Source organism: Podarcis cretensis (genome assembly GCF_951804945.1).
Source record: "Podarcis cretensis genome assembly, chromosome: 1".
Taxonomy (NCBI): Eukaryota; Metazoa; Chordata; class Lepidosauria; order Squamata; family Lacertidae; genus Podarcis; species Podarcis cretensis.
Window position 1 is genome coordinate 78,331,636 of NC_137170.1, and position 23,917 is coordinate 78,355,552.

General features: G+C 41.7%; 2 protein-coding genes across 5 annotated transcripts in view; one reads left to right on the forward strand and one right to left on the reverse strand.

The window, feature by feature from the left end:
• The first annotated feature begins 319 nt into the window (after positions 1 to 319).
• LOC307221089 (uncharacterized protein) lies at positions 320 to 4,571 on the forward strand. Its single transcript, XM_079985320.1, has 3 exons — positions 320 to 664; positions 2,292 to 2,394; positions 4,084 to 4,571. Exons 1-3 carry the CDS (start codon positions 403 to 405, stop codon positions 4,304 to 4,306), a joined length of 588 nt encoding a protein of 195 aa, XP_079841446.1. The 5' UTR covers positions 320 to 402; the 3' UTR covers positions 4,307 to 4,571.
• A 4,631-nt stretch (positions 4,572 to 9,202) lies between these two features.
• AP2A2 (adaptor related protein complex 2 subunit alpha 2) overlaps positions 9,203 to 23,917 on the reverse strand; it is a 59,426-nt gene continuing 44,711 nt past the window's right edge. The window contains exons 15-23 of one of the 4 annotated variants that reach the window (XM_079985360.1): positions 22,572 to 22,735; positions 20,731 to 20,811; positions 19,077 to 19,159; positions 18,280 to 18,369; positions 16,747 to 16,891; positions 16,396 to 16,512; positions 14,932 to 15,001; positions 13,503 to 13,637; positions 9,203 to 11,546 (exon numbers count right to left, since the gene is read on the reverse strand). In XM_079985360.1, the coding sequence (XP_079841486.1) occupies positions 11,469 to 11,546; positions 13,503 to 13,637; positions 14,932 to 15,001; positions 16,396 to 16,512; positions 16,747 to 16,891; positions 18,280 to 18,369; positions 19,077 to 19,159; positions 20,731 to 20,811; positions 22,572 to 22,735 (963 nt within the window). In that variant the 3' untranslated portion in view covers positions 9,203 to 11,468. Of the gene's footprint in view, positions 11,547 to 13,502; positions 13,638 to 14,931; positions 15,002 to 16,395; positions 16,513 to 16,746; positions 16,900 to 18,269; positions 18,370 to 19,076; positions 19,160 to 20,730; positions 20,812 to 22,571; positions 22,736 to 23,917 lie in introns of all 4 variants that reach the window. The other 3 variants (XM_079985359.1, XM_079985362.1, XM_079985361.1) reach the window with 3 other exon arrangements.

Below are 23,917 nucleotides of genomic sequence, written 5' to 3' on the forward strand. Positions count from 1 at the left end.
CTGGCTCAGTCATCCGGGAACCTGTTCCTCATGTCCTCGTGTGGCGCCCTGGGCAACCCAAAATCCCAGCCGTGACGGGAGCCCGCCTTTTCCCTCTCCCACCGCCACCTATGTGACTTTGCTCTTTTGTGTTCCAGAAACACCAAAAACCACCACTTCTGTTCCACCACCGGTGCCTACAGGTAAGGGCGCTGAGCGTGCCCAAGGAGCTCTGCTTCTCTCCTTCTCTCCTTCCCCCGTTCCCACCTGTGGTCGCCCCCCTTTCACTTGCTTTCTTTCTCCTTTGCAGTCACCACACCTTCGACAACCAGACCGCCAAGCAGCACGCCGAAAACCACGCCAACCACCTCTCCCTCCACCACATCCAGAACCACTGTATCAACACAAACCTCCGCAACTAAGATGCCAAAAACCTCTCCAACTAGTCTGATTTCTACGGCGTCCAGCATGACAACACATTCTCCCATACGAACATCCTCTACTTCAATTCCATTTACATCTACTCTTTCTACTACTCCAATTATTCCGGTCACAAGCAGTTCTCCATTGTCATCCAGTACTAATATCATTAGTATTCCAGTAACTACCCGAACTAGTACTTTGAGTAGTAGTACTCAGTCTTTGAAGACAACCTCCACGTCATATACCTCAACTGTATCTCCTGGTGAGCTTCTATTTCATGGAAATGTTTTTTGGTTGAATTGTGGTTTTAGTATTTCTCGAACTTTTACGTTGACTATAGTCACTGCATCATCATTTTGGAATTTTGTTCTAGATCCCCTCTGCTTCTTTACCATCTGTGCAGATCCACCCCTAATTTTAAACTTTTAGTATCATACAGGATAAATATCTTTTCACAGGTCACACTTTTCACAGTATTCTGTGGTACTCCTCATTCAACAATGTTTATAGTTTCTTCTTTTAGGATTAATACTATACTTTCTTTTAAGTTCATTTCTATTTTATTTTTCCTTTTGATCCAGTTTGTTCCCATTTTTGTTAATTTTTACAAATACCTAGGTAGCTGCCTGTTTAGTTGTACATCTTTTTAGAAGGCACAATCTAACACAATATGTTCCTGGAACAGGAAAGTGCAAAGCAATATTTGTTCTCCATTATGTACACTAGAACTGTCATCTTATATGAATCAACACAGAGATATAAATTAAATGGGCCTTATTCCCCTGTATCTGTGTAGCACTGCAGCCTAAAGATCCTTTTGGGGAAAGCATTTGAACGGCTCTGTCCCCATCCAACCGCCAGATCACTTGATTTTCCAACTCATATATTAAAAGAAGGAAAACTTTGGTCTCAATATATTTGATGGTTGGTGACTTTGGATGCAATCCTGAATTCGCAGAATGAACAACTTATTTTCTTTAAATGGACTCAGGATTATACCCATATTATTTTGTTTATGCATGTGTTTGCGTTCAGATATTTTGCTTTTATTTTTTCAGTTACAGGCAGCACCCCTAAAATAACAACTACCACCACAACTTCAAATCATAGGTTACCTAAACTAAATAAATGGTCAAAATGTATAAAAAGAAATCTCCAGTAGCACCTTAGAGGCCTTCTAAGTTTGTTCTTGGTATAAGCTTTCGTGTGCATGCACACTTCTTCAGATTTCGTGCATGCACACAAAAGCTTATACCAAGAACAAACTTAGTTGGTTTCTAAGGTGCTACTGGAGAATTTTTTAAATTTTTTATACATTTCGACTGCATTAGACCAACACAGTTACCTACCTAAATAAATGGTCTAAGTGAAAGTGGTTGCCTTCCTATGGTTATAGTCACCTGCATACATTTCAACGGGAATAAGCCCATTGAAACCATTGGCACCTTGCTCCAAGAAAAGTATGCTTAGACGTGGGTTGAAGTACAGATAAGTTCTTTGACTTGCGAGCTACCCTTTCACATATGTCAAAATGTTTTAAATGTTCTTTAACAATAAAAATCAAATTAATTCATTTATAATGGTTAAAATAACTGATTTGACAAAATTGTCACCATACATGGATTTACAAACAGCATTAAGGAAGGCCATATACCTGCTCCCATAAGCATAAAAACCTAAAGTAGTACAGACTCTAAAAGGACCATAGCACTCAGCTGAGACTGAACAGGGGATACAACTGATAAAGAAATGTATTATCCCTTTTCACTGGATTCAATATCAGCAGTTTCCAGATGACAGAAAATACCAATCATCTATATTGCCATAAGATGATTCACCACATTTCCAGTGCTGCTTGTATATTAACTGTTTTATTTCATGTCTTTCAGGGAAGTGTGAATCTGTTGAATATGAAGATCAAGTGGTTTACAAGGGTTGTGTTGCAAATGTCACTTTGACTCGCTGCGAAGGAATGTGTCCAACATCATCAAGGTGAGTATGAATCGGTGTCAATTTGGCCAGCCACTATGACTTTTGTCTTATTACATAATCAAAAGTAATAATCTGTAAATATTACCAAAGTCAATTATTTCCATTGCTGTACAGCAGCTAGATATTATATAGTACATTGCATTCCATTATCCGATATTGCATTTCTTTTTTAAGATATAGTACACCATAAATAGCAACACCTTAGTGGTCCCGGGCCCTAAGGAAGTTAGATTGGCTTCAACCAGAGCCAGGGCCTTTTCAACCCTGGCTCCGGCCTGGTGGAACGCTCTGCCTCATGAGACCAGGGCCCTGCAGGATCTGATTTCTTTCCGCAGGGCCTGTAAGACAGAGTTGTTCCGCCTGGCCTTTGGCTTGGAGCCAATTTGATTCCCCCCCCCCTCTCTCTCTCTCTTTTTCTTTCTTTTCCTTCTCCTCCTGCGATGAGGCTACATTTTAGTATTTTAATGCTCCATTATTTTAATGTTGTATTTTATTTTTGTTTTTAAGTTGTAATCATTCTTCTTGTTTTTATTATGGTTTGTAAGCCGCTCTGAGCCCGGCCTTGGCTGGGGAGGGCGGGGTATAAATAAAAAATATTATTATTATTATTATTATTATTATATAACTTGCTTTAACCTAGTGAATGATCGGTTCTGGTACTAATATTCCCAGTTATGGTTCTGCCATTCCTGTCCCAAAATCAAATCCTACAGAGGTACAATTCACATTATTGTTTATTTATTTAAAAGATGTGGGACCTCCGTTTAAGAAGTCCTGTTTATGAACGATTCGGTTTACAAACTCCACAAAACCGGAAGTAATGTTCCAGTTTGCGAACTTTACCTTAGTCTGTGAACGAAAGCCGAATAGTAGAAGGGGACTGGTGGCGGGAGGCCTCATTAGGGAAAGCGCGCCTCAGTTTAAGAATGGTTTCGGTTTAAACACGGACTTCCAGAACAGTTCGTAAACCGAGGTACCACTGTACCACCTTTCATCAACAAATCCCAGCATAATTTACAACTTGTTAAAACAATCTGGTATCAATAAGTATTATAAATACCACAAAGCAGTACAATGGTGCTTGCAATAGCAGGATGGAGGGCAATAGTATTCTGTTCAACATCTCTTGCTCTTGGTAATTTCTGAGATACTCCAGATCTATAGCTTTGTATCTTCAGGGTTTTGCTGCTGAACAGGGGTGGGGTGACATACCCTCGTGGGTGAACTTCTGGGAAGCCACATGTGGATGATAGGTGGGGCCAAGGCCCAAAATGGCCAGCTTCAAAGCCACACACACAAACACAGAAATCCATACATACACACTCCTAGGACCTTCTCCCAGATGAAGGGTATTTTTATCCCCAACCGCTCCACTGCCCTGCCCCTCACCCACCTGGCAGGTGGAGATGCTGCTTCTGTTGGGAGGTGAGCAACAAGGCGTCCCCCCCCCCCATTGGCTACTCCTGAGAATGGCAGGGAGCGAGGCTAAATTGTGCAACCCCCTCACTTCTGCTTTAAAAATGTGCATTTGGTTCATGTGACACCCCGTTAAACCTGCAAGAACTGCCAACTGCTTTTAATGTTTGATGTTTTATTATGTTTTTATATTTTGCTGGAGGCCATCCAGCCAGATGGGCAGGGTATTATTATTAATAATAATATTAATATTAAAATTCCTCTCTTTCACAGGCTAAATGTTGCCAAGATGATGGTACACACAGAGTGTGGGTGCTGCATGCCACTCACACTCTACAAGAAGGAGCTGACGATGCCTTGTCCAGACCCAGAGAACCCACATATGCCACTTGTTACAGAAATCATCCTATTTGGTGGCTGCGTATGCAACTACAATGGATGTACACACGAGGCAGACTCAGCTTCCTCAACCGTAAAAGGATTGTTTAGAAAATAATGATCGGTTATTACTTACTTTGCAAAAAGACATTTGACACTCAACATCCCTTCGTTCATATGGATTTATCCAAGCTTTGGGAAGGCTGGCAAAGTATACTTCCAAGAAGACTGGTACTGATAACATCCTTGGCTAATTTATTCATCATTTTGGATGGAATAAATATCTGCCTTGCTCAGAAAGTTTCCACCAAGCAACGTCTACCGGACTATGTATTGTAAAATAGTTAAATAGGTTTAATAAAGAGTTTAGTTGGTCATTCTCATTTTCAGTGGTGAGTAATTAATGAGCATACTCCTGTATATTGGCATTCCCTAATCTGATGGCCAAAAGTCAGGGGTGTTGGGAGTTGTAGTCTAAAACAGCTGGGTGGTATCAAGCTGCTGTGTGCTACTAAGCAAACTCATTCTTTGGGCATGGATCCTCCATAGCCAAAACAGCACCATCCCTACACAAGAGAGAGAGGTATCATCAGGTTCAGGGAAGTACAAAGCAGCTATAGAAAAAATGTAGGCGGTGCTGAGGAGACCTTAAAAATACCTCCGTAAAGACTGAGCATGTTCAGTCAACATGGAATGCTGACTGATGAGTTGTGCATAAATCTGGAGGGAAGCGAGTAATGGAACAAACTATCCTAGAAAAGGGCACAGCGTCTGGTTGGCTGGAATCCTGAACAGGAGCATGCCACACGGCACCATTTTTCTGAAGGTGCTACTGAATCTTGGAATGTTCATCTATGCCATAATGCCAGTTTCTCTAACAAACACTCAATAGACACTATTAAGTGGCAAAAATAGAAAAAGCAGTCAGGTTCAGAGGAGGAGAACAAGTATGGCTTCAAAGACTACATGAAGATGCACGCCAATGGAGAAAGGGATTGTAAACTACAGCATGCAAAGTGGGTGGGGAGATGGATGGAGGGATGGATGGATTATTTATTTATTTAACCACCCCTCCTCCCAAGATCCCATGACGGTTCACAACATAAAATTACAAAATGAGAATACAAAATACATAACCAATAACTCCCCTTCACACAAACACAATTAAAAATCCATAGACTGTTAATCAGCTGAACACCCAGTACTGAAAGATATGTAATGAAGGTGCTTTATAGGTCAAAACCAGCACTTTGAATTGGGCCTGGAAACTAATTGGTAGCCAGTGCAGTTGGGCCAGGATGGGTGTAATATTCTCAAACCGTCTAGCTCCAGTGAACAACCTGGCCACTGAATTCTGCACCAGCTGAAGTTTCTGAACTGTCTTCAGAGGCAGCCCTGCGTATAATTTGCTTCAGTTTTTGGCTCTCATCCACTCCATTACTGAGGCAAGACAGCAGTCCAGCACATCGACTGCCTCACCTGCAGATGTAAAGGAGTAGAGAGCTGTGTGTCATCAGCATATTACTGACAACATACTCCCAAACTCCAGATAACCACACTCAGCAGTTTCATGTAGATGTTAAACAGCACAGGGGATAAAATCAAACCCTGAGGAAGCCCACATTGAAGGCTCCATGGGGCCAAAGAGCACTCCCTAAGCATCACCCTCTGGAAACAACTATCCAGGTATGAATGATTACATATGAATGCACTCCTATGGGATATTGTGGAAGCATGTAATGTTAGGATAGCAATTCACGCAGGTCATGAATTAAGTGGAGGCACTTGGCTCATACCTTATCACAACAGATAAACAGATTAGGCTAAGATGCTTGTCCTAGATTTTAAGGGGCTTTGGCCTTAAGTGCAGATTGGTTTAGATGAAGTTGTGTATAAGGTTACAGCACTTTATAAGAAGTGGTTTTGTGCTTACATTTGCTTAAAGGCATATATTTCTCCCTCACAGTTTTCAGTGTGTTAGATGAATTAGCAATAAAAAGTGTTCAATAGATTGCCAATAAAGTCAGGATGCATCAAAACACAAATGGTGTCCCCATATTATTTTATAGAGGTGGGGATAGAGGAGCAACTCTAAAGTTGTGCTTTCTTGATCAAGGACCAATATTCCAAGTCATGCATACAGAGTGATTGTCTGACAAGTTGAAAGCAGCCTACCTCTCAATATCTTCCATAGAGGTCCACGCCAGGGCTGATTCCATGCTGTGTTTATTTCACTGTGTTAACCTAAACCTAAGTTGGGGGTGAAAGCAGAATAAACTAATCTTAACAAAGAGCAATAATATTACCACCATTACAAAACTGGAAGCTGCCCAGCATACCTGTGGATTTGGGGTGGGATTGCCTGAAGTTGCCTTCAAAATAACCGGATCATACAGTGGTGAAACAAAATGTGCCACAAAAGACCCCTCATAAAACGAGAACCAGCTCCTGGGCAAGTTGTGACATTAACGGCTGTATCTATGGAAGATCCCAGGTTCAATGCATGGCCTCTCCAGGTAAGGGTGGGAGAGAGAGCACCTGCCAGGTAGTGTGGACAGCAGACCAATCAGCTAGATAAAGCAATGGTTGGACTCTGGATAAGGCAGATTCCTATGTTCATATTGAACAAGGCAAATGTTTTGCAATCTTAGCAGTGAGACACGAGAGCTGTACTGTTATGGGCAATGACCTCTTCCAAATCACATACATTTACACGTGGCTAACGAATGCACACAGAGTACTATTGATCCAAGAAAATTTGGTTGATACAGAGAGGGCTGAGATCACCTGCAGTGTGTTAACGTCCATCTTTCCTTAAAATGCTTCATGCATTTTACCTTTTCTCATTTTAATAAGAAATAATTTATTATTTATACCCCACCCATCTGGCTGGGCTTCCCCAGCCACTCTGGGCGGCTCCCAACAGAATATTAAAAACACGATAAAACATCAAACATTAAAAACTCCCCTAAACAGGGCTGCCTTCTTATGTCTACTAAACATCAGATAGTTGTTTATTTCCTTGACATATTATGGGAGGGTATTCCACAGGGTGGGTGCCACTACCGAGAAGGCCCTCTGCCTGGTTCCCTGTAACTTCGCTTCTCGCAGTGAGAGAACCGCCAGAAGGCCCTCGGATCTGGACCTCAGTGTCCGGGCTGAACGATGGAGGTGGAGACACTCCTTCATTTTAAAAGCCAACTCCACTATGACACACTTTAAAGCCTAAAGGCAATGCCACTACCCAAGTGATAATATCACCATAACAAACCAAAAGAGGCATCTTAAGCTTGTGTGAGAAGGACAGGACGTGCGACACATACTTTTGCTAGAATAGAACAAGGGGAAGGAAGATCAGTTAGGATTGACTATGGAATCAACTTTCTGTGCTGAGAAAGTATTTATAAACAAACATCTTCAGGTGACAAACCTTATTCCAAGGGAACTACTCCTAACCAAGGCTGCTTGAGAGTCATCAGCAAGGCCTGAAATTATACTGCTCCTCAGGGCATTTTTCAGCCGGAACTCTCTGGAACTCAGTTCTGACACCTCTCAGGTGGACGCCATTGCTTTTCTAAGAGAACGAAGGAGGCGTTCATGGTGAGTTCTGGCACCTTTTTCTAGAAAAATAGCACTGCTGCTCCTTTAATTCTTAACCCTACTTTTCAGCTTCACTTCCTGCTTCCTGTTTGGCCCTCCATTCAGTACAGTGGTACCTCGGGTTAAGAACTTAATTTGTTCTGGAGGTCCGTTCTTAATCTGAAACTGTTCCTAACCTGAGGTACCACTTTAGCTAATGGGGCCTCCCGCTTGCAGCTGTACTGCCACCATGTGATTTCTGTTCTCATCCTGAAGCAAAGTTCTTAACCCGAGGTACTATTTCTGGGTTTGCGGAGTCTGTAACCTGAAGCGTCTGTAACCCGAGGTACCACTGTAAAACACAGCTTGTCGTTTGGGGACCTTGCAAGTTATTTTATAGTTGCAATATTTTCTTCTTTAAACAGCCATGTGTATCTGCTAATTGTCAAATCGCCATTTTCTAAATCCTAGATGCTTCTGACCTCAGACAGAACATTATGGCTTATATTAGCCTCATCTGCCATCAGCCTTCAATCACTCCTGGAAGCTTGCAAATCCTTGTCAGGTTGTGGGCTTTTCTCCTAATTCAAACTTCTATACTTCTACATACCCAGGCAGCCTCTCTAGTAAACTATGGTACTACCTTATTTTTGGATGCTCTCATTTTGCCATGGGACACTATTATTTATTTATTTTTATTTTTATTATAGCAGAGGTGCTTCACTAAAGCCTAACAGCTACTCATTCATTACATGTCCTGCAGTTCTACTTCTGACAAGCCAAGGAGTGGTCCTGAGACTTGCATGTGCCCTGCTCCCAACTCTTAACACTACTAGAAGCAGGTGAAGTACAGATCCATGTGAGCTTCATTTCTGTCATTAGATCAGAATAAATGTGAGCCAGGAAACACTAATGCAGGGAGCCCAAGAGGCTAATGTCTTCATCCAACCTCACTCTAAGCAGATCCCTAAGACCAGGAGAAGAAAACATAAAATAAAAAGGGAATAGCTTGGGGGGAAATGAGTGATAAAATAATAATAAATCACATATTTAGCTGGAAGGCGCCGAGTTATGAGTTTGCTGGCTGGGAAACACTCAAAAGTACTCTGCTTCAATGGTCAAGAGGACTGGAGAGTTGCAATAAATAAATCAGGGCCAAAGTCTTTGTCCTATGCAATCAGGCTTTCATTTCCTATGCACAGTAGGTGGTGATGTTTTGTATTTATCTAAATCATGATTCTGAATGCTGACTATAAAATGAAATTTTCACATTTGTTAGCCCTACTAGGTAGGAAAAGAAGTCATGCTCTGGGAATGAAAAAAAGAAAGGAATTTTTACTTTTCTAGCCATTTATTTTTTTCCATTAAAGATAACATGATTAGTTTTTTTATATTTTCAATTTTTTTACAGTCATAATAATCAAAGCCCACCATATAAGCTTGTGATTTTTATTTTTTTTTACAAGTGAGATGACTACACATTACATATTGGAGTGTAGGCCTAAAAGTGCACAATATTTTGTCTTCCTGTTCAGGTATTTTCACATGTCAACAAAACAAATACTGTACCTTAATTACTAATACTGCTTTAGCCACAGAAACTGTTAACTTCTGCTTGAGATGGAGGAGGACACACAACTTTGGTAAATCAAGGTCATTTATCCCAATAAAGAGAAACTTTTTTTAAAAAAAAGTTTTCTTCAAAACAATGCCTATATGGCTCATATCAGAGGTGAAGTCTTGCATAAAGTTTGATTACTCATATATACAGTTGGTCATTGAGCCACCTATATTTAGAGTCCTTTTTCTCTATGAATGATATCCAATGTTAGTCATACTCTGAGAAAATCCACTGAAGTCAATGGACTTATCTAAGAAGTCCATTAATTCCACATGGCCTACCCTGAGTATAATTTAGTTAAATATCACCCTTTGTGGATAAAACCACATTTATTTGCAAAAATTACACAAGTGAACAGTACACAAAAACAGTATATTAAGGTGGAATTAAAAAGGAGACAAACTATGTTAAAAATGAGATGGCCATTCTTCCCAGCATCTGCAATAAGACACACTTCAGAACACCTCTGAATGCTTAATACCATTTACAGTAGTGTAATCACAGTAATGCAATGGGCCTGTCATAATGACAACTCCTAAAAATTTCCCCAGTGATAGGAGAATGTAAGAGTTACTGTTTTATTATTTTACCAGGTTACACACCAGGTAGTTCCATACAATGTGCTTCAATATAACTCATCAAATTTGATTGGAAAAGTTGGTCAATATGTTTCTGATCCAATAGCCACATTAAGAAGGAAAGTGGATTTTCAGTTTTTAATAAGTTAATTCCAGAGACTGGGACAGAGTAAGCCACATTGTTATTTGTTAAAAAGCCTCATAACTCAAGCAGCAACTGTCACTTGTAATCAGACAACGTTGTAGCTTATTTCACTTTTTTAATTTTTGCATTCCCTCATATATAATTGTAGTCATAAATTACTTCTTAAGGAGCTCTTCAGAGGTGTGTAACGGTAGTCAGCTTAACGATCATTCTACTTCTGTCAAAGAAGATACCAGTTCCACAGCATGTTCCACAAATGTATAGATCTTACCAAACTACAGGTGCCATTACTGCACTTTTTGAAAACAGGACTCTCAAGTTCTAGACCAAAAGTGTTCGGGTGACATGACAGCAATCAGCTTCCTAACCATCATACTTGCAGAATCCCACAGTGCATTTCAAATCTGAATAGGCTAAACTCTCCCTGATCAGAGCTAGTGGCTATCCCTATGATTCAGAAGATGTTAAATGGGAAAAAAACACCTTTTTTTTGTTTTGTTAAACTAGAAAGTGCGGGGGGGGGGGGGTCAGGAATACCAATGCCTTGGGTCCCTTGGAAAGTCTTAGGTAAAAGAATACTTCAAGTGATTTCTTAATTTAAATTCAAAGTGTACTGATGTTTAGATGATCAACCAGAGCTTTGGAAAAAACCCAACAACAACATGTTGTACCCAAGAACCCAATGTGCTTTTCTTATCATCTTATCATGACGATAACTCTTTGGTAGTTCAGAACTTGGAGAAAAGTGGAGGGTTGGGATTTAAAGGAAGTCATTTGAGGATATTAAAATATGAATCAGAATATGTGCTTATGCCTCCAAATGTTCTTTACAAAGCAAATAGCCATCTTCAGATGTATCTAGATCCTTTAAAAAGGACACGGGGTAACATTCAATAGAGCAGGAATGGAATCTAGCCCTCTCTGCACACCAAATTCTCTTTCATACTTTTTTTTTCTTCTTCTAGCATGCCTCTAGCAATTTACAGTGGCATTTCCAGCGAAACTGTTTCATTTAGTTGGGATTAACCATACCTGAAGTGAATTTTAATAAAAGAACTCCTGCCAAAAATATATGAAGCACAGTTGAGTTGAGACACACAAGACCTCCCACACACATACAAGACCTCCCAGCTTCTTTGCACCAAAAATCTAAGAGTCATTTTATTTTATTTTTCACATTTAAGTAATTTTATGTTGCACATATCATTTGTTTCACATAAAAAGGGACAGGTCCTTTAAGGCAGGGATGTGAATGGGGTGGCAATTATTTTTGCAGACACTGGTGTACAAAACATTTTTGGAGCAGGACATGGACAATGGCAGAAATGGAGAATCAGAAGGGGTTGCACATTATGGCTCAGAACTGTTCCGAAAGTAATTCACATAACCTTCGGGACACCGTTTCTTTACTTGTCCGTAGTGTTAATCTGTACATCTGGAAAAGAACAGAAGAACAACTTTTCAGTGGCTGCCCCCCAAAAAAACCCACCCCCAACACATTTATACAGGTAAGATCTGAATGGAAGTGAACAGTGGCTGATGGTGTACATTTAAAAACACATCTTTGCAACATTTAATTATTTATGTCCTATTTGTGGCCTTTTCCTCATCAACTTTCTAAAGACAGTTTTGGACCACAGGCTGGCTGGGCAAACGGGGCTCTCCTTGGGTTCTCAGCAGGGGTGTCATCTAGGACCTCCCCCCCCCCAAGCATCACTTTCCAGCGAGGCCCAAATGAGATGCCAGGATATTTCTGGTGCCCAAGAGGGCTGATCCCATGAATGCAACAGCCAGTAATATTGCAGTCACATCTAATGAAGGTGTTTCACTCACTGAGAGATAACCAAAGATGTAGCTAAGAACCAGTGCCAGAATTTGCCTATTGCCCCTTCTACCTCCCCCCCCCCCACCTCTTTTGCATCATGTATTTGGTATTGCAAGCCTTAGGACAAAGACTGTTCCATGACTAATCTTTGTAAACTGCTCTGGGAATTTTTTTAGGCTGGAGGATGGGGTATAAACACCAATAGTGTCATTACATAATTTAGTCACCAGGTGGCAGTGGACTGAGATGTATCTGTGTGGAATTAAGGAGTTTCCTTGTTTAAGAGAGATGGACAGACAATAAAAAATTTTGCCTGGCTTCCTAGCTGGTGTGTCTCCAAAATCTTCCACGGCAAGTATAAACTGGTGCATCATTACCACTTGGCTTAGTTCCCACCACTCACAAAATGACATAAGAGTCATGCCATCCTTAGACAGTGAAAAAAGTAGAGCTTTTTGGAGTAGCAGTGCTGTACGTTTTAGTACAACAGCATTTTTAAATAATCCAGTTATCCTTTAGAACTGAAAATGAAGTATACTTTGGGCTGCACATAAGCATAAGGGGGGGGGGGGGGTAAGAAACAGCTTCCACAAAGGTATCACACAAGCAAATAAGCTCCCTACGTAAGGGCAAGAAGAAAGTGCTAAAGATGTATGAGCATATAGAGAACATCCCACTAGCTGCTGCTACTGAGAGAAGCTGGCAGAAGAGTGCTCATCCTACCCCTTGAGGCAAATGAACCTGAGAAACATGGTGACATGGGAAGCTGCCTCATAAACAGATCATTGGTCTAACTAGCTCAGTACTGCCTACACTGACTAGCAACCGCACACCAGGATTTCTGACAAGTGTTCCACTACCTGGAGATGCCAGCGATTGAACCAGGCATCTTCTGCCTATAAGGCATGTGCTCTGTGGCCCTTTACTTTTAGAGCTCTAGAGCAGGGGTCAGCAAACGTTTTCAGCAGGGGGCCGGTCCACTGTCCCTCAGACCTTGTGGGGGGCCGGACTATATTTTTTTTTGGGGGGTGAACGAATTCCTATGCACCACAAATAGCCCAGAGATGCATTTTAAATAAAAGGACACATTCTACTCATGTAAAAACACGCTGATTCCCAGACCGTCCACGGGCCGGATTGAGAAGGCAACTGGGCTGGATCTGGCCCTTGGGCCTTAGTTTGCCTACCCATGCTCTAGAATGTTCTAGGTGCAGACCTGCATGTGGCACTGCACACAGGCAAATTAGTCACAGCAAAGTGGTTTTTACCACTTGTATGGCAGGTATTATTTCCAAAGCAGGGTCTCAAAAGAATGCATTATGTCTTATGTTAACCAAGGAAGCTGAATAACTGCACAGCTGCTGGAACCATAGAACAGCCGCAAGATATTTTACTCTGTCTTAGCTGATTGTTCTAGAAAACAACCTCAGACATAATATTGGCTGATGCATGTTAGAGTCACAGAAGTGGGCATAGTAAAACTATGTGGTATATTTAAAAAAAATCTCTTCCGTTTTGCTCTTCTACACTTTCAAAACATTCAGCAAGTAAACAAGAAGCCATTACCTGTGCCTGCAGGTTGGGTTCAAGACGCATCAAACATCCAATCTGGAATGATTTTGTGTGGATTATGCCTGCTCCGACAAAGTTAGCAGGATTGGGATCTACTTCTTCCAGTAAAGCTGTGCCAAAGCCAATAATCTGCCAAAGGAATGCCAAAAAGGGGATTTGAACCAGAGACCAGGAAAAAGAAAGAGCAGGTGGTGAGAAAGGAAGGAAAGGGGCCTTACAAAAGATGGGCTTCATCAACATGCTGAACACTCAGCAGGTCAAATGGTGGTCAACAACCTTCATGCAGCCTCTCACAACCAGACTCTTGGGTTACAGGACTACAGTGTTTGAACTGAGACTCCACAGATACATTCTTGCAGGAATGTCTCCAATTATAGTGGGAGCAGTGGTTCTTGCACTAGCTTTCCCCCAAAATGCCTTGTATTGGACTCCTTGCATGCTTTAAGAATGGGTTATTTAAGTTTCAAGAACTCAGCTGCTTTGATTGCTGGCTACAACTCATGAGGCTCCTACCTACAAGAAGCAGACAATAGACAGACATCTGGAAGAACCACCCTACAAGGTCTAGGCCAGGCTTCCTCAACCTCAGCCCTCCAGATGTTTTTGGCTTACAACTCCCATCATCCCTAGCTAGCAGGACCAGTGGTCAGGGATGATGGGAATTGTAGTCTCAAAACATCTGGAGGGCCAAGGTTGAGGAAGCCTGGTCTAGGCACAAACAAGCCTTTGTGCTCTGAAAGGAACTGGTAACATTTGGCAGTTTACATCTCATGTACTTCCCCCTACCCCATGATTTTCTCACATTAGGCATAGATACCTGCAGGAAGAAAGCCTATTTATTATGTGCAGGTCTCTATGTGCCGAACATTCCCAGAACTTAGCACCCCAACTGCACATAGGCCTCTCCACTGCAAATATCCATACCTCAGTTGTGTGTGTAAGTGGGCTTGTATGTAGATAAAATTTCCTGTAAGCTCCAGATTCCTCTTTTGTCAGAAATGAGCAGTACTCAGAGAAAAGGCTCACAGTTGTCCATGGAATGATATCCTGAATCCAAAGCTCATGTCCTTTTGAGGGGCTAGGAAAAGAGTTTTTTTATTCTTATTTTCCCAGAACTTTAAAAAATACAATTTAAACTGGGTTTGATTCTGCTGCAGTGTGTGTGTGTTTTTACATGCATTTACATTTTTGTTTTAACATTGTTTGACACATTTTATTTTATTGCAGATGATTTTTATTGTTTTTCTGGCAAAGCACCCCAGGAGCAACAGCAATGAAGTGTGCAGGTTATAAATGCCCAAGTAGCAATGGTGATAACAATCTCAATCGTGGGATCATCCATCACCTTGTCATGGTGAGTAATCTTACTTGGCTACGAGTGATAGCCAAAGAAGAAGAATGGTAACAACCACCTGCTACGCACCTTTGCCTTTGTAATTTCGGTATCCATTGGATGGTTTGCTTTAAAGATGTTCTGCACTTCCTGTTGAGGGCTGCAAAGTAACACCAAGGTTAAAGTAGTTAACATTTGCTTTGGTTTTACAGTACAAACATGAGAGAGTTAGGCAGCATTTCATACAGAACCAGCAAATTAGGGGTGCTTAAAACTGAACCTATAAAAATTGAGGCTTGAAGCAGTTTTTCCCTGCACGGTTAGATCAGGTTCCTCCTGCCTTCACAAAAAGGACATCAGCCAGGCAATGAACCAAATATTGATTCAGCAGTCTGTTTTGCCTCCCTCCCTCCTTCCACCCAACCACCCACCCGCAATTCAGGTAGGCTGCCCACTTTTTAAAAACCAACTAAAATGCTAAATTTACATGTAAACTTATCAAGCAGGACCAGTTTTTAAAACACTGCAAAATTACCCCAGGGGATTGGGGAGAGGGAAAGATATGGATCATTATCAATTACTGACAGGAACATTCAGCAGATGGTAATTGACACACATGCCCTGGTGACACCCAAACTGGATAACTGGAACATGCTCTGCATAGAGTGTCCTCTGAAACGCTTTTGGAAATTTAAACTGGTGCAAAATGGTTTCTGGAGTCTACTTTACTGATCACCTCACTCCAGTTTTGTTGCAGTGGCTCCCAGTGTTTTCCCAAAAACAATTCAGGCTGCTGGTTCTTGCCTACAAAGCCCTAAACCATTGATGAGGAAGCTGTGGCCCTCCAGATGTTCTTGACTCCTGCCATTCCTGACTACTGGCCATTCTGGGTGGTCCAAAGGAAAGTCCAACAACATCTAGAGGACCACAACCCCCACTCACCTCAGCCCTAAACTGTTTGGGAACAGGATATCTGAAGGTCTGCCTCCTCCCATATGATCCTGATCACCTGCTGAATTCAACACTGGAGGTCCTGCTATATGTTCCAACATTTTCTGGAGCACAGTTGGTTGGGATACTTTTATACTGCAGCACCCGGATCATGGAACTCTCATCCTTATAAGCTTCAAGCACGTTACTCCGCTGAACTTTTGATTTCATTTAATGTTTCTCTCTATCTCTCTGATTTAAAAACTCATCTTATCTATATACTATTTTTTAGTGATTGTGGAAATGCTTTTATCAATGTTTAGTAATTTTATATGTTGCTTTGGATTTATTTATGAAGAACAGTAGGGTTAAAAATAAATAAATAAAAGAAATGTATTGTGCACAGCTAGCTGTGGAAAAATGCAGGACTTGTCCTTCTCCAGTTCAATCCTGCAGAGACGTTAGTACAAAGGAGGTCAATGTTCTTCTACATCAGCTTGACTGATGAAATAATTTACACCTTTATGCACCCCTGGAAGGGTTCAAGTTAATGGGTAGGCACCACCAGACTAAAGCAACACAGCATGTGCCATTAATGGCTGTGCAGGATCTGAACCATCTTACCTGCTTAGCTGCTTCCACCTCTGGAAGAAGTCTTGAGCGGCCATTTCTGTAGGCTGGAAAAATTTGTTCAGTGTGATGGGAAGCTTCACAGAAATGTTTTGCAACGTTCCTCCATATCTGAAACATGCAAAAAGCAACAATTTAAACCTTTGAGGACCTTTGAGCATTAGGAAACAGTTGCCACAGGTTTGTTTGTTTTTTTTAAGTCTTCAAAGCATATAGACACAGTTGTCTGTCAAATAAAACTCCACCCCAAAATGTGGTTCCGCGCCCCAATCGTTTGGTTTCATTTGTTTAGAAGACAGTCCTTACTTAAACCCAACACATATAGACCCAAATTAAGAGTTGTACCTGAACTGAATATTTAGGGCTGGTGCTTCCATGAAGTCCGATATGCACTCAATGTTTACTATCTGCTGCACCTGAGCACCTCCCTCCACAGTGGGATCAACTGGTTTTGTCTGCAAATTCAGGCGTGGCAGGTTAAGGAAACAGGCTATTTGGCTAACTTAATATTGGGAAAGTGCTGCCATAAAGTCACAAATAACCAAACTAAAACATGAGACATTGATTACAAAAATGTGATTTAAGTGCATTGGGGGGGGGGATGCAAATAAATAACAGCCGCAAGGGAGCCTGAGCAGCACCAGAACTTCATGGGGTGGCAGGAATGCATTTTTATAGGTTCGTGGAGTAGAAAGGGACATGGGAGTCATCTAAGCCCAACCCCCTGCTCCTTCCAGAATGCAACCACAGCATCTCAGGACCCAGACAGATGACCATTAAGCCATTGTTTAAACAGCTCCAGAGGAGGAGATCCCATCAGCTCCCAGGGAAGCCTTCTGCACTGTTGAATATATAGTTCTTGGCATTAGGAAGTTTCTCTTTAAATGGTTTAGCCAAAATCTGTTTCCCTGCCATTTCCAATCATTGGTTCTAGTCCGGCTCTCCAGAGCAGCAGAAAGCAAGCCTGTTCCATCTTTGGTGCAACAGCCCGTCAGGTATTTGAAAGCACCTCATCTTCAAATGGAAAAATCAGGCATGCACCTACTCACACACCCTGCTCTTTGCATCAAGAGGGAAGCCCCCTGACACAAACAACAGTTTGAGGAGTGCATTTTGCCAGAATCACAGCAGCGGATAGGAAACATCATCTCTATCTCCTGAACTCCCCATGGTGCTCATGATCCCCTGCAGCAGCTATTTAATATTTTTCCCAAAATGCATATTAAATTGCATTCATAATAATAATCATAACATACAGGTATTTTAGAATCTAAAAAAAAGTCAGGTTTGCATGACAGCTATCTTCAAGAGTAACCTGACAACATTTGAGAGACAGAACATTTTGGGGGATCCCTTGACACTAGAGGGGCAGCCACACTCCATAAACATTGTCATTTAAACAAATAATTTAAAACCAAGGAACTCTGCCTGCATAATGCCTACTACAATGGTACCTCTGGTTACGAACTTAATTCGTTCCGGAGGTCCTTAACCTGAAACCGTTAACTGAGGTACCACTTTTGCTAATGGGGCCTCCTACTGCCGCCACACGATTTCTGTTCTCATCCTGAGGTAAAGTTCTTAACCCGAGGTACTACTTCTGGGTTAGCGGAGTCTGTAGCCCGAAGTGTTTGTAAACCAAGGTACCACTGTAAAGAGAAGGGATTTTCTTTTCTAGGTCAAACACAGAACCAGTCTACCTTCCTGACATGCTTATCCTTAAATCACCTTTCCCTATATTGTGGTCCCCCAAGAAATGCAATGAACACTTCTGCCCAATGTTCTCCAATTCTTCCTACTGAACTGCAGTCCCTGCAGCATACAGTCTAATTCCTGCGCTTAAGAACAATGTTTATATTTCAGGTGACAAAAGGATATTAGCCTGGAGTTCATCTGAACAGATTAGCGCTGGACTAAAATTCAAAAATTGTGTTGAAGTCTTGTTCCCAAAAAATATGAACATCCGACCTGCAAAGAAACAAGGCAACGCTTATCAGTGTTTTATTTAAACCACCACCCAAGCCTACTTAAGCTTGAAAAGGAATTAATTACCGTATTTTTCGCCCTACAGGACACACTTTTTCCGATCCAAAAATGAAGGGGAAATGTGTGTGCGTCCTATGGGGCGAATGCAGGCTTTCGCTGAAGCCTGGAGAGCGAGAGGGGTCGGTGCGCACCGACCCCTCTCGCTCTCCAGGCTTCAGGAAGCTCTGCGCAACCCTCGGGAGCCCGGCGCAAAGTCGCGCCGGGCTCCCGAGGGTTGCACAGAGCTGCCTGCATTCTGAAGCCTGGGGCGCGCTGAAAAGCGCGTCCAGGCTTCGCACAGCTCAACGCAAGCCTGGAGACTGGCGCGACTTCCCGCCAGGCTCCCTAGGCTTGCGGACAGCAGGCTGTTCTGGGGGCTGGGGTCGGGGGAAGCTCAGGCTTCCCCCGCGCCTGGGGGGGGAATAATTTTTTTTTTATTCTCCCCCCCCAAAAAAAAACCCCTAGGTGCGTCCTATGGGGCGGTGCGCCCTATGGGGTGAAAAATACGGTATAATATGCAGGGCTTTTCTTACATTCTTACAAAGGCCCAGCAATATTTCATTAAGGGCCCAAACATGACACTTCTTACAAAAATAGGACCTAAGGTAATACTGTAGAATGCAGTTTATCATAACCTGTGTTGTTCTTACCCAGGTTCTGCCGAAATTCAGATTTCAAACCAATCTGTAGCAACTGATTCTCAAATAAGACTCCATTATTTTTGCAAACAAACCTAGAAAGAGAGAAGCAGGCACAATATAGGAATGATGTTTTAGATAAAACACATGTTGTTACCAACTGCTTTAGATAGAAAGGATGCAGACAGACATCTGTGCACCCAGGAGTATTAGAAGAAGTCAAGAAGAAGCAAGAACCAAGATAGAATCAAAATCAAGAAGTAAGCTGTAGGTCAAATAGTCCTTGCAAAATTTGCTTTATTCCTCAACTATTCCAAGCTGCCCCAATCACAGAAACATTGGGGGGAAGGGTTAAGGAGCCACAACATCCATGCTTTGAGGACTGGGCAACTGGTAGGAGCAAAAGACTGAAGTTTGAAAGACATGACAATATCCCCTAGGGCATCTTAGAAACATTAAAATGGCACATCACTTGCTTGGTGCCATTCTAAGTATTAACTATTGCCAAGTTGGGGTAGGCATGGTGTTTTCTCTCCCAGCTATGACTAATTAGCTCAGGCTTCAAACATCAATTACCTACCAACGCAATGAATTGGAAGACAGACAACAGTGCATTATGAAGAGCTTTAGATTATGGTGGTTGCCAAATTGTGGTTGCCCGAGGCAAATGGTTTTTTTAAAATGTTTTGGAATTTTATGTATTAGGTAAATTATGTGGGTTAGACCAATGGGAGAAACAGTACAAACTAGCTATGGGTCTGGAGATCTACTATGTGACCTGGGACAAAACATGCAGCCTCAATATTTCTTCTGTAAAATAGGATCGACAGCGTAGCTCACGGGAATGCTATGAGTATGCAGACCTTGCAAACTGCTTTGCAAAATGCACAACAAATAACAGCATTTGCATTACTTTAGTTTAGTAAGAGTTTAGGACCCAGTCACAGTCTTGGTTCTTACTTCACTATTTTTCCTGAAGGAAAGACTAGACATTCTGGCACACTGTAAGAGCCAAAGCCTCGATATTTGATGCCTTTGAATACTCATCAACACTGCAGAGCTCTATCCCAGAATATGCTGCGTGTTGACTGCCAGAGAGTATCATAGGGCCCATTCACAAATACGTGTGTGTGTGTGTGTGTGTGTGTGTGTGTGTGTGTATGTATGTATGTATCACTCAGCCTCCAGATGCAGGATGTGTGAAATGACAATGCTGCATTGTATTTAAAGAGATAGTTGTGTGAGGACTCCCTCATACCTGCATGTTCACCACTTGACTACAATATCAAGTAGAACCAGCCCACAGCTTTTGCAATTAGGCAACATGTAAACTTTGAAAACATTTGATCTATAATTACCGAGATCCAAAGCAATTGATGCCAGCTTCCATTCCAAGCAATTCTATTGCCTTTCTTACACTCTAAAAAAGCTTGCTACTTTTCAGTTACCTTCCTGGATTAGATTTAAAAACTGGATAAGAAGATAAAAAGGTTGTTCTCCCTATGACGATTCACAAGCACATTTTGATCACGCCTGCTCCAAGGCAGATCATACTCAGGCCAGAACAAGCAGTAACAAGTAAAATCATTTGAAATGATGTGCTTTTTTAAAAAAAGTAAGAAGTTGTACTAGTTGCCCAGTCCTGCAAGGATTTAGTATTGCTTACGTGTGAAAAAGCTCATCAGCATCATGCACAGCATCAGCTGGTTCCTCAGAAACCACCTGCTCATTTGAAGATAGGTCAGGACTAAAGTGAAGCAGCAGAAAGAGAAGAGAAGAGAAGAGAAAAGAAGAGAAGAGGCAGCACACAGAAAGGGAGAGGTTAGTTAGTAAGGAAAGGAAAACTTAGGGAGGAGGAAAAATCCCTCCTCCCAACTCCATTAACAGCTCTATCTTAGACCTACTTAGTGAAAAAGATGTACCATCGTTCAGCCCAGACACTGAGGTCCAGCTCCAAGGGCCTTCTGCTGGTTCCCTCACTGCGAGAAGTGATGTTACAGGGAACCAGGCAGAGGGCCTTCTTGGTAGTGGCGCCCTCCCTGTCAATGTCCTCCCATCAGATGTCAAGGAAATAAACAACTATCCGACTTTTAGAAGACATCTGAAGGCAGCCCTATTTAGGGAAGTTTTTAATGCCTGATGTTTTAGTATGTTATGATATATGCTGTGAGCTGCTCAGAGTGGCTGGGGAAGCCCAGCCAGATGGGCGGGATATAAATTATTATTATTATTATTATTATTATTATTATTATTATTATTACTACTACTCCCAGGTAGGTGGGTACAGAGCTGCAGCGTAAGAGCACCATTTTCAATAGCTTATAAGAAAGACTCAGTGGGTTGTAACCAACAATGTTTGGGCACAACCGGAACAGGGCTGTGCTAGTCTAGTTCAATGGGAAGGTTGAAGTCCTGCTGCAGAACTGGAAGTCTATTCAAGCAATGTTGGGATTCCGATTTATAGATACACTAAATCTAAGATTTGCTTGCACACACAATCCTGAATTATTGAGCACAAAGAAACTCAAGTAACAATTTGAGAGAATTTCCCCCCTTGATGGTATTTATGTACTCTTATCAAATACCCCAGTTCTTGAAATGGCTTTGCTCAAGATTGTCCACCACGTTGCAACTTTGCAGCACTCTTCTGAGTTATGGACAGAGCTTGACATTTGTCTTCAAGCATTTTCAAGTTTTTCTACACTGCCTTTTAAGACAATGGCATAAATGTTTAAAATAAATAAAGACAACTCCCAAACTCAGGCCGCAACACTGCAGCACTGCACTAAGAAGTTTATGTGAAGGTGCTGGCAAGCGCAAAACTGCAAGTGAACACTTGTTGAATCAAGAGACCTGACCAGTGATGTTTCATGAAGCTACCAGTACTTGATTTAAAGGACAGAGAAGGAATGTCATTAGTTTGGTGTGTGTTTTTTTTAAAAAAGGGGGGGTTCACACATGCTACAGGAGAAACTACCAAACTAGAACAAAATACTGCTGTTCCCACATGACAATATTTTGATTGTATTCATCCTTTTATTATTATCTATTTCTATTAACCAGATATTTAATTAATACCATTATGATTAATCTCATTGCCATGCATGCACTTACCCTAAAGGAAGGGTGGTCAACTTGTGGCTGGTGGGCCAGGTCTGGCCCTCCATGAAATTTGTTTGCAGCCCTATTCAATTCTACAATCAAGAGAATTCAGCCACAGAGAGAAAAATGCTTTCCAGTTATATGGAAGAGATATTTAAGATTTACAGGAAAGTGACATCCAGTGCCCAGACTACTATGTGATGAATAAGATGTCTTCCCCCAAAATAAAAAAGTGTGGCCAATCCTAGCAAGGCGAATAGTGTCGTACATGAGTTAAGATGACTTGCCAACCTTTGTTGCTCTCTCAGTGAAACATGCAAGAAGGGAACCTGGTGGTAGCTGGGAAAGAGAAAGGGGAAACAATTCCTTCCCACCACTCCTATGATGCTTTGTATTATTAGGTACCTTGCAAAGTTATCTTCAGAACCTGGAGCTAGAGATGCGGGAGCCGCAGAGGTGTCCGAAAACACATCTACCAACAAACTGCCACTAGATGCTGGGGCTGGAACAGAGTTTGTCGTGGGGGCTGTGCCAAGTCCTAAAAGGTCTGCTGAAGGAGATGGAGTAGACTGTAAGAGACAACAGGAAAGTTCTGTGATTAAAGCATGTCTGCTGATAAGATACAAACCAGGCCAAGTCCCCAGCTCACTTTCCCCAGCCAACGTGAAGTTCTTTCATTAAGAAAACTGTGTTGTTCATCACATTAATTTGATTTAGCAATAACATCCCGTTCCTTGACCCACAAAGCATTTAACGTTATCAGAAAAGGAGACAGCAAATCAATTTGAGCAGTAACACGGCATGAAAACGTGAGCAGACGAGCAGTTATCACAGGTATAAGATCTAAAGGGGAAAGGAACTTGCTGAGGAGGTTGTAAATGAAGTCATAAGAAGAGGAAGCCTGGCATGTTGCTGTGTCTCTCGCAACCCACGCCAGGATTCTCAGTATACTTTTCCTCTGAGGAGTAAACTCACAGGCTTCTTACATTTTTATTTTTAGTCCCAGAGAGATTAACAGGAGTACCTGTGACCAAAAACCACCTCATCAAGAATAGCCCAGTGTCACTCCATTAAATCAACATGGACACATTGTTAGACTGGGAATAAGGCCCACCTCTCTGTGTACGTGTAATATTTATATTTATAAAAATATTTATAGACCACCCTCTTATATAAAATCTCAGGGTAGTGTACAACAAGGTTTATAAATATATATATATAATACCATTTTAAAAAATACAAATGATGATAAAAATGGCCCACTCATCTGAAATGCTTAAACCATGGAACAGGCCTGTCGACGCAAATAAGTCTTCAAGAGACACTTAGAGGTTAGCATTGAGGCTACCTATTGTATTTCTGCTAGAAGAATATTCCACAGCATGGGACTGGAAGCCTGCCTGACTTCTAGTTAAAGCCCATTGGGCTTCCGAAACACAAGGGAAAACTAACTGTGATCTTTCAGATGATATCAGTGATTGAGCTAAGATATACAGGCCCAGGCAGTCGCAAGGTAACCCTGACCCAAGTTGTTCTGGGGTTTAGATCTCAATATATGAAACTGGCCCAGTGGCATGGCATGACCAAAATGTATAGAAAAACGACTGAGAAAATATCTAACCCAGCCATTCATAAAGCAAATTAATTTGGATTTTGAAGTGTATCCAAATTGGCCTTTCCTGGTTGCCAGGGTACCAGCATAGTTAAGGTCTGGAAGGAGACCTCTCCACTAGGGTTATATGCAGACATTC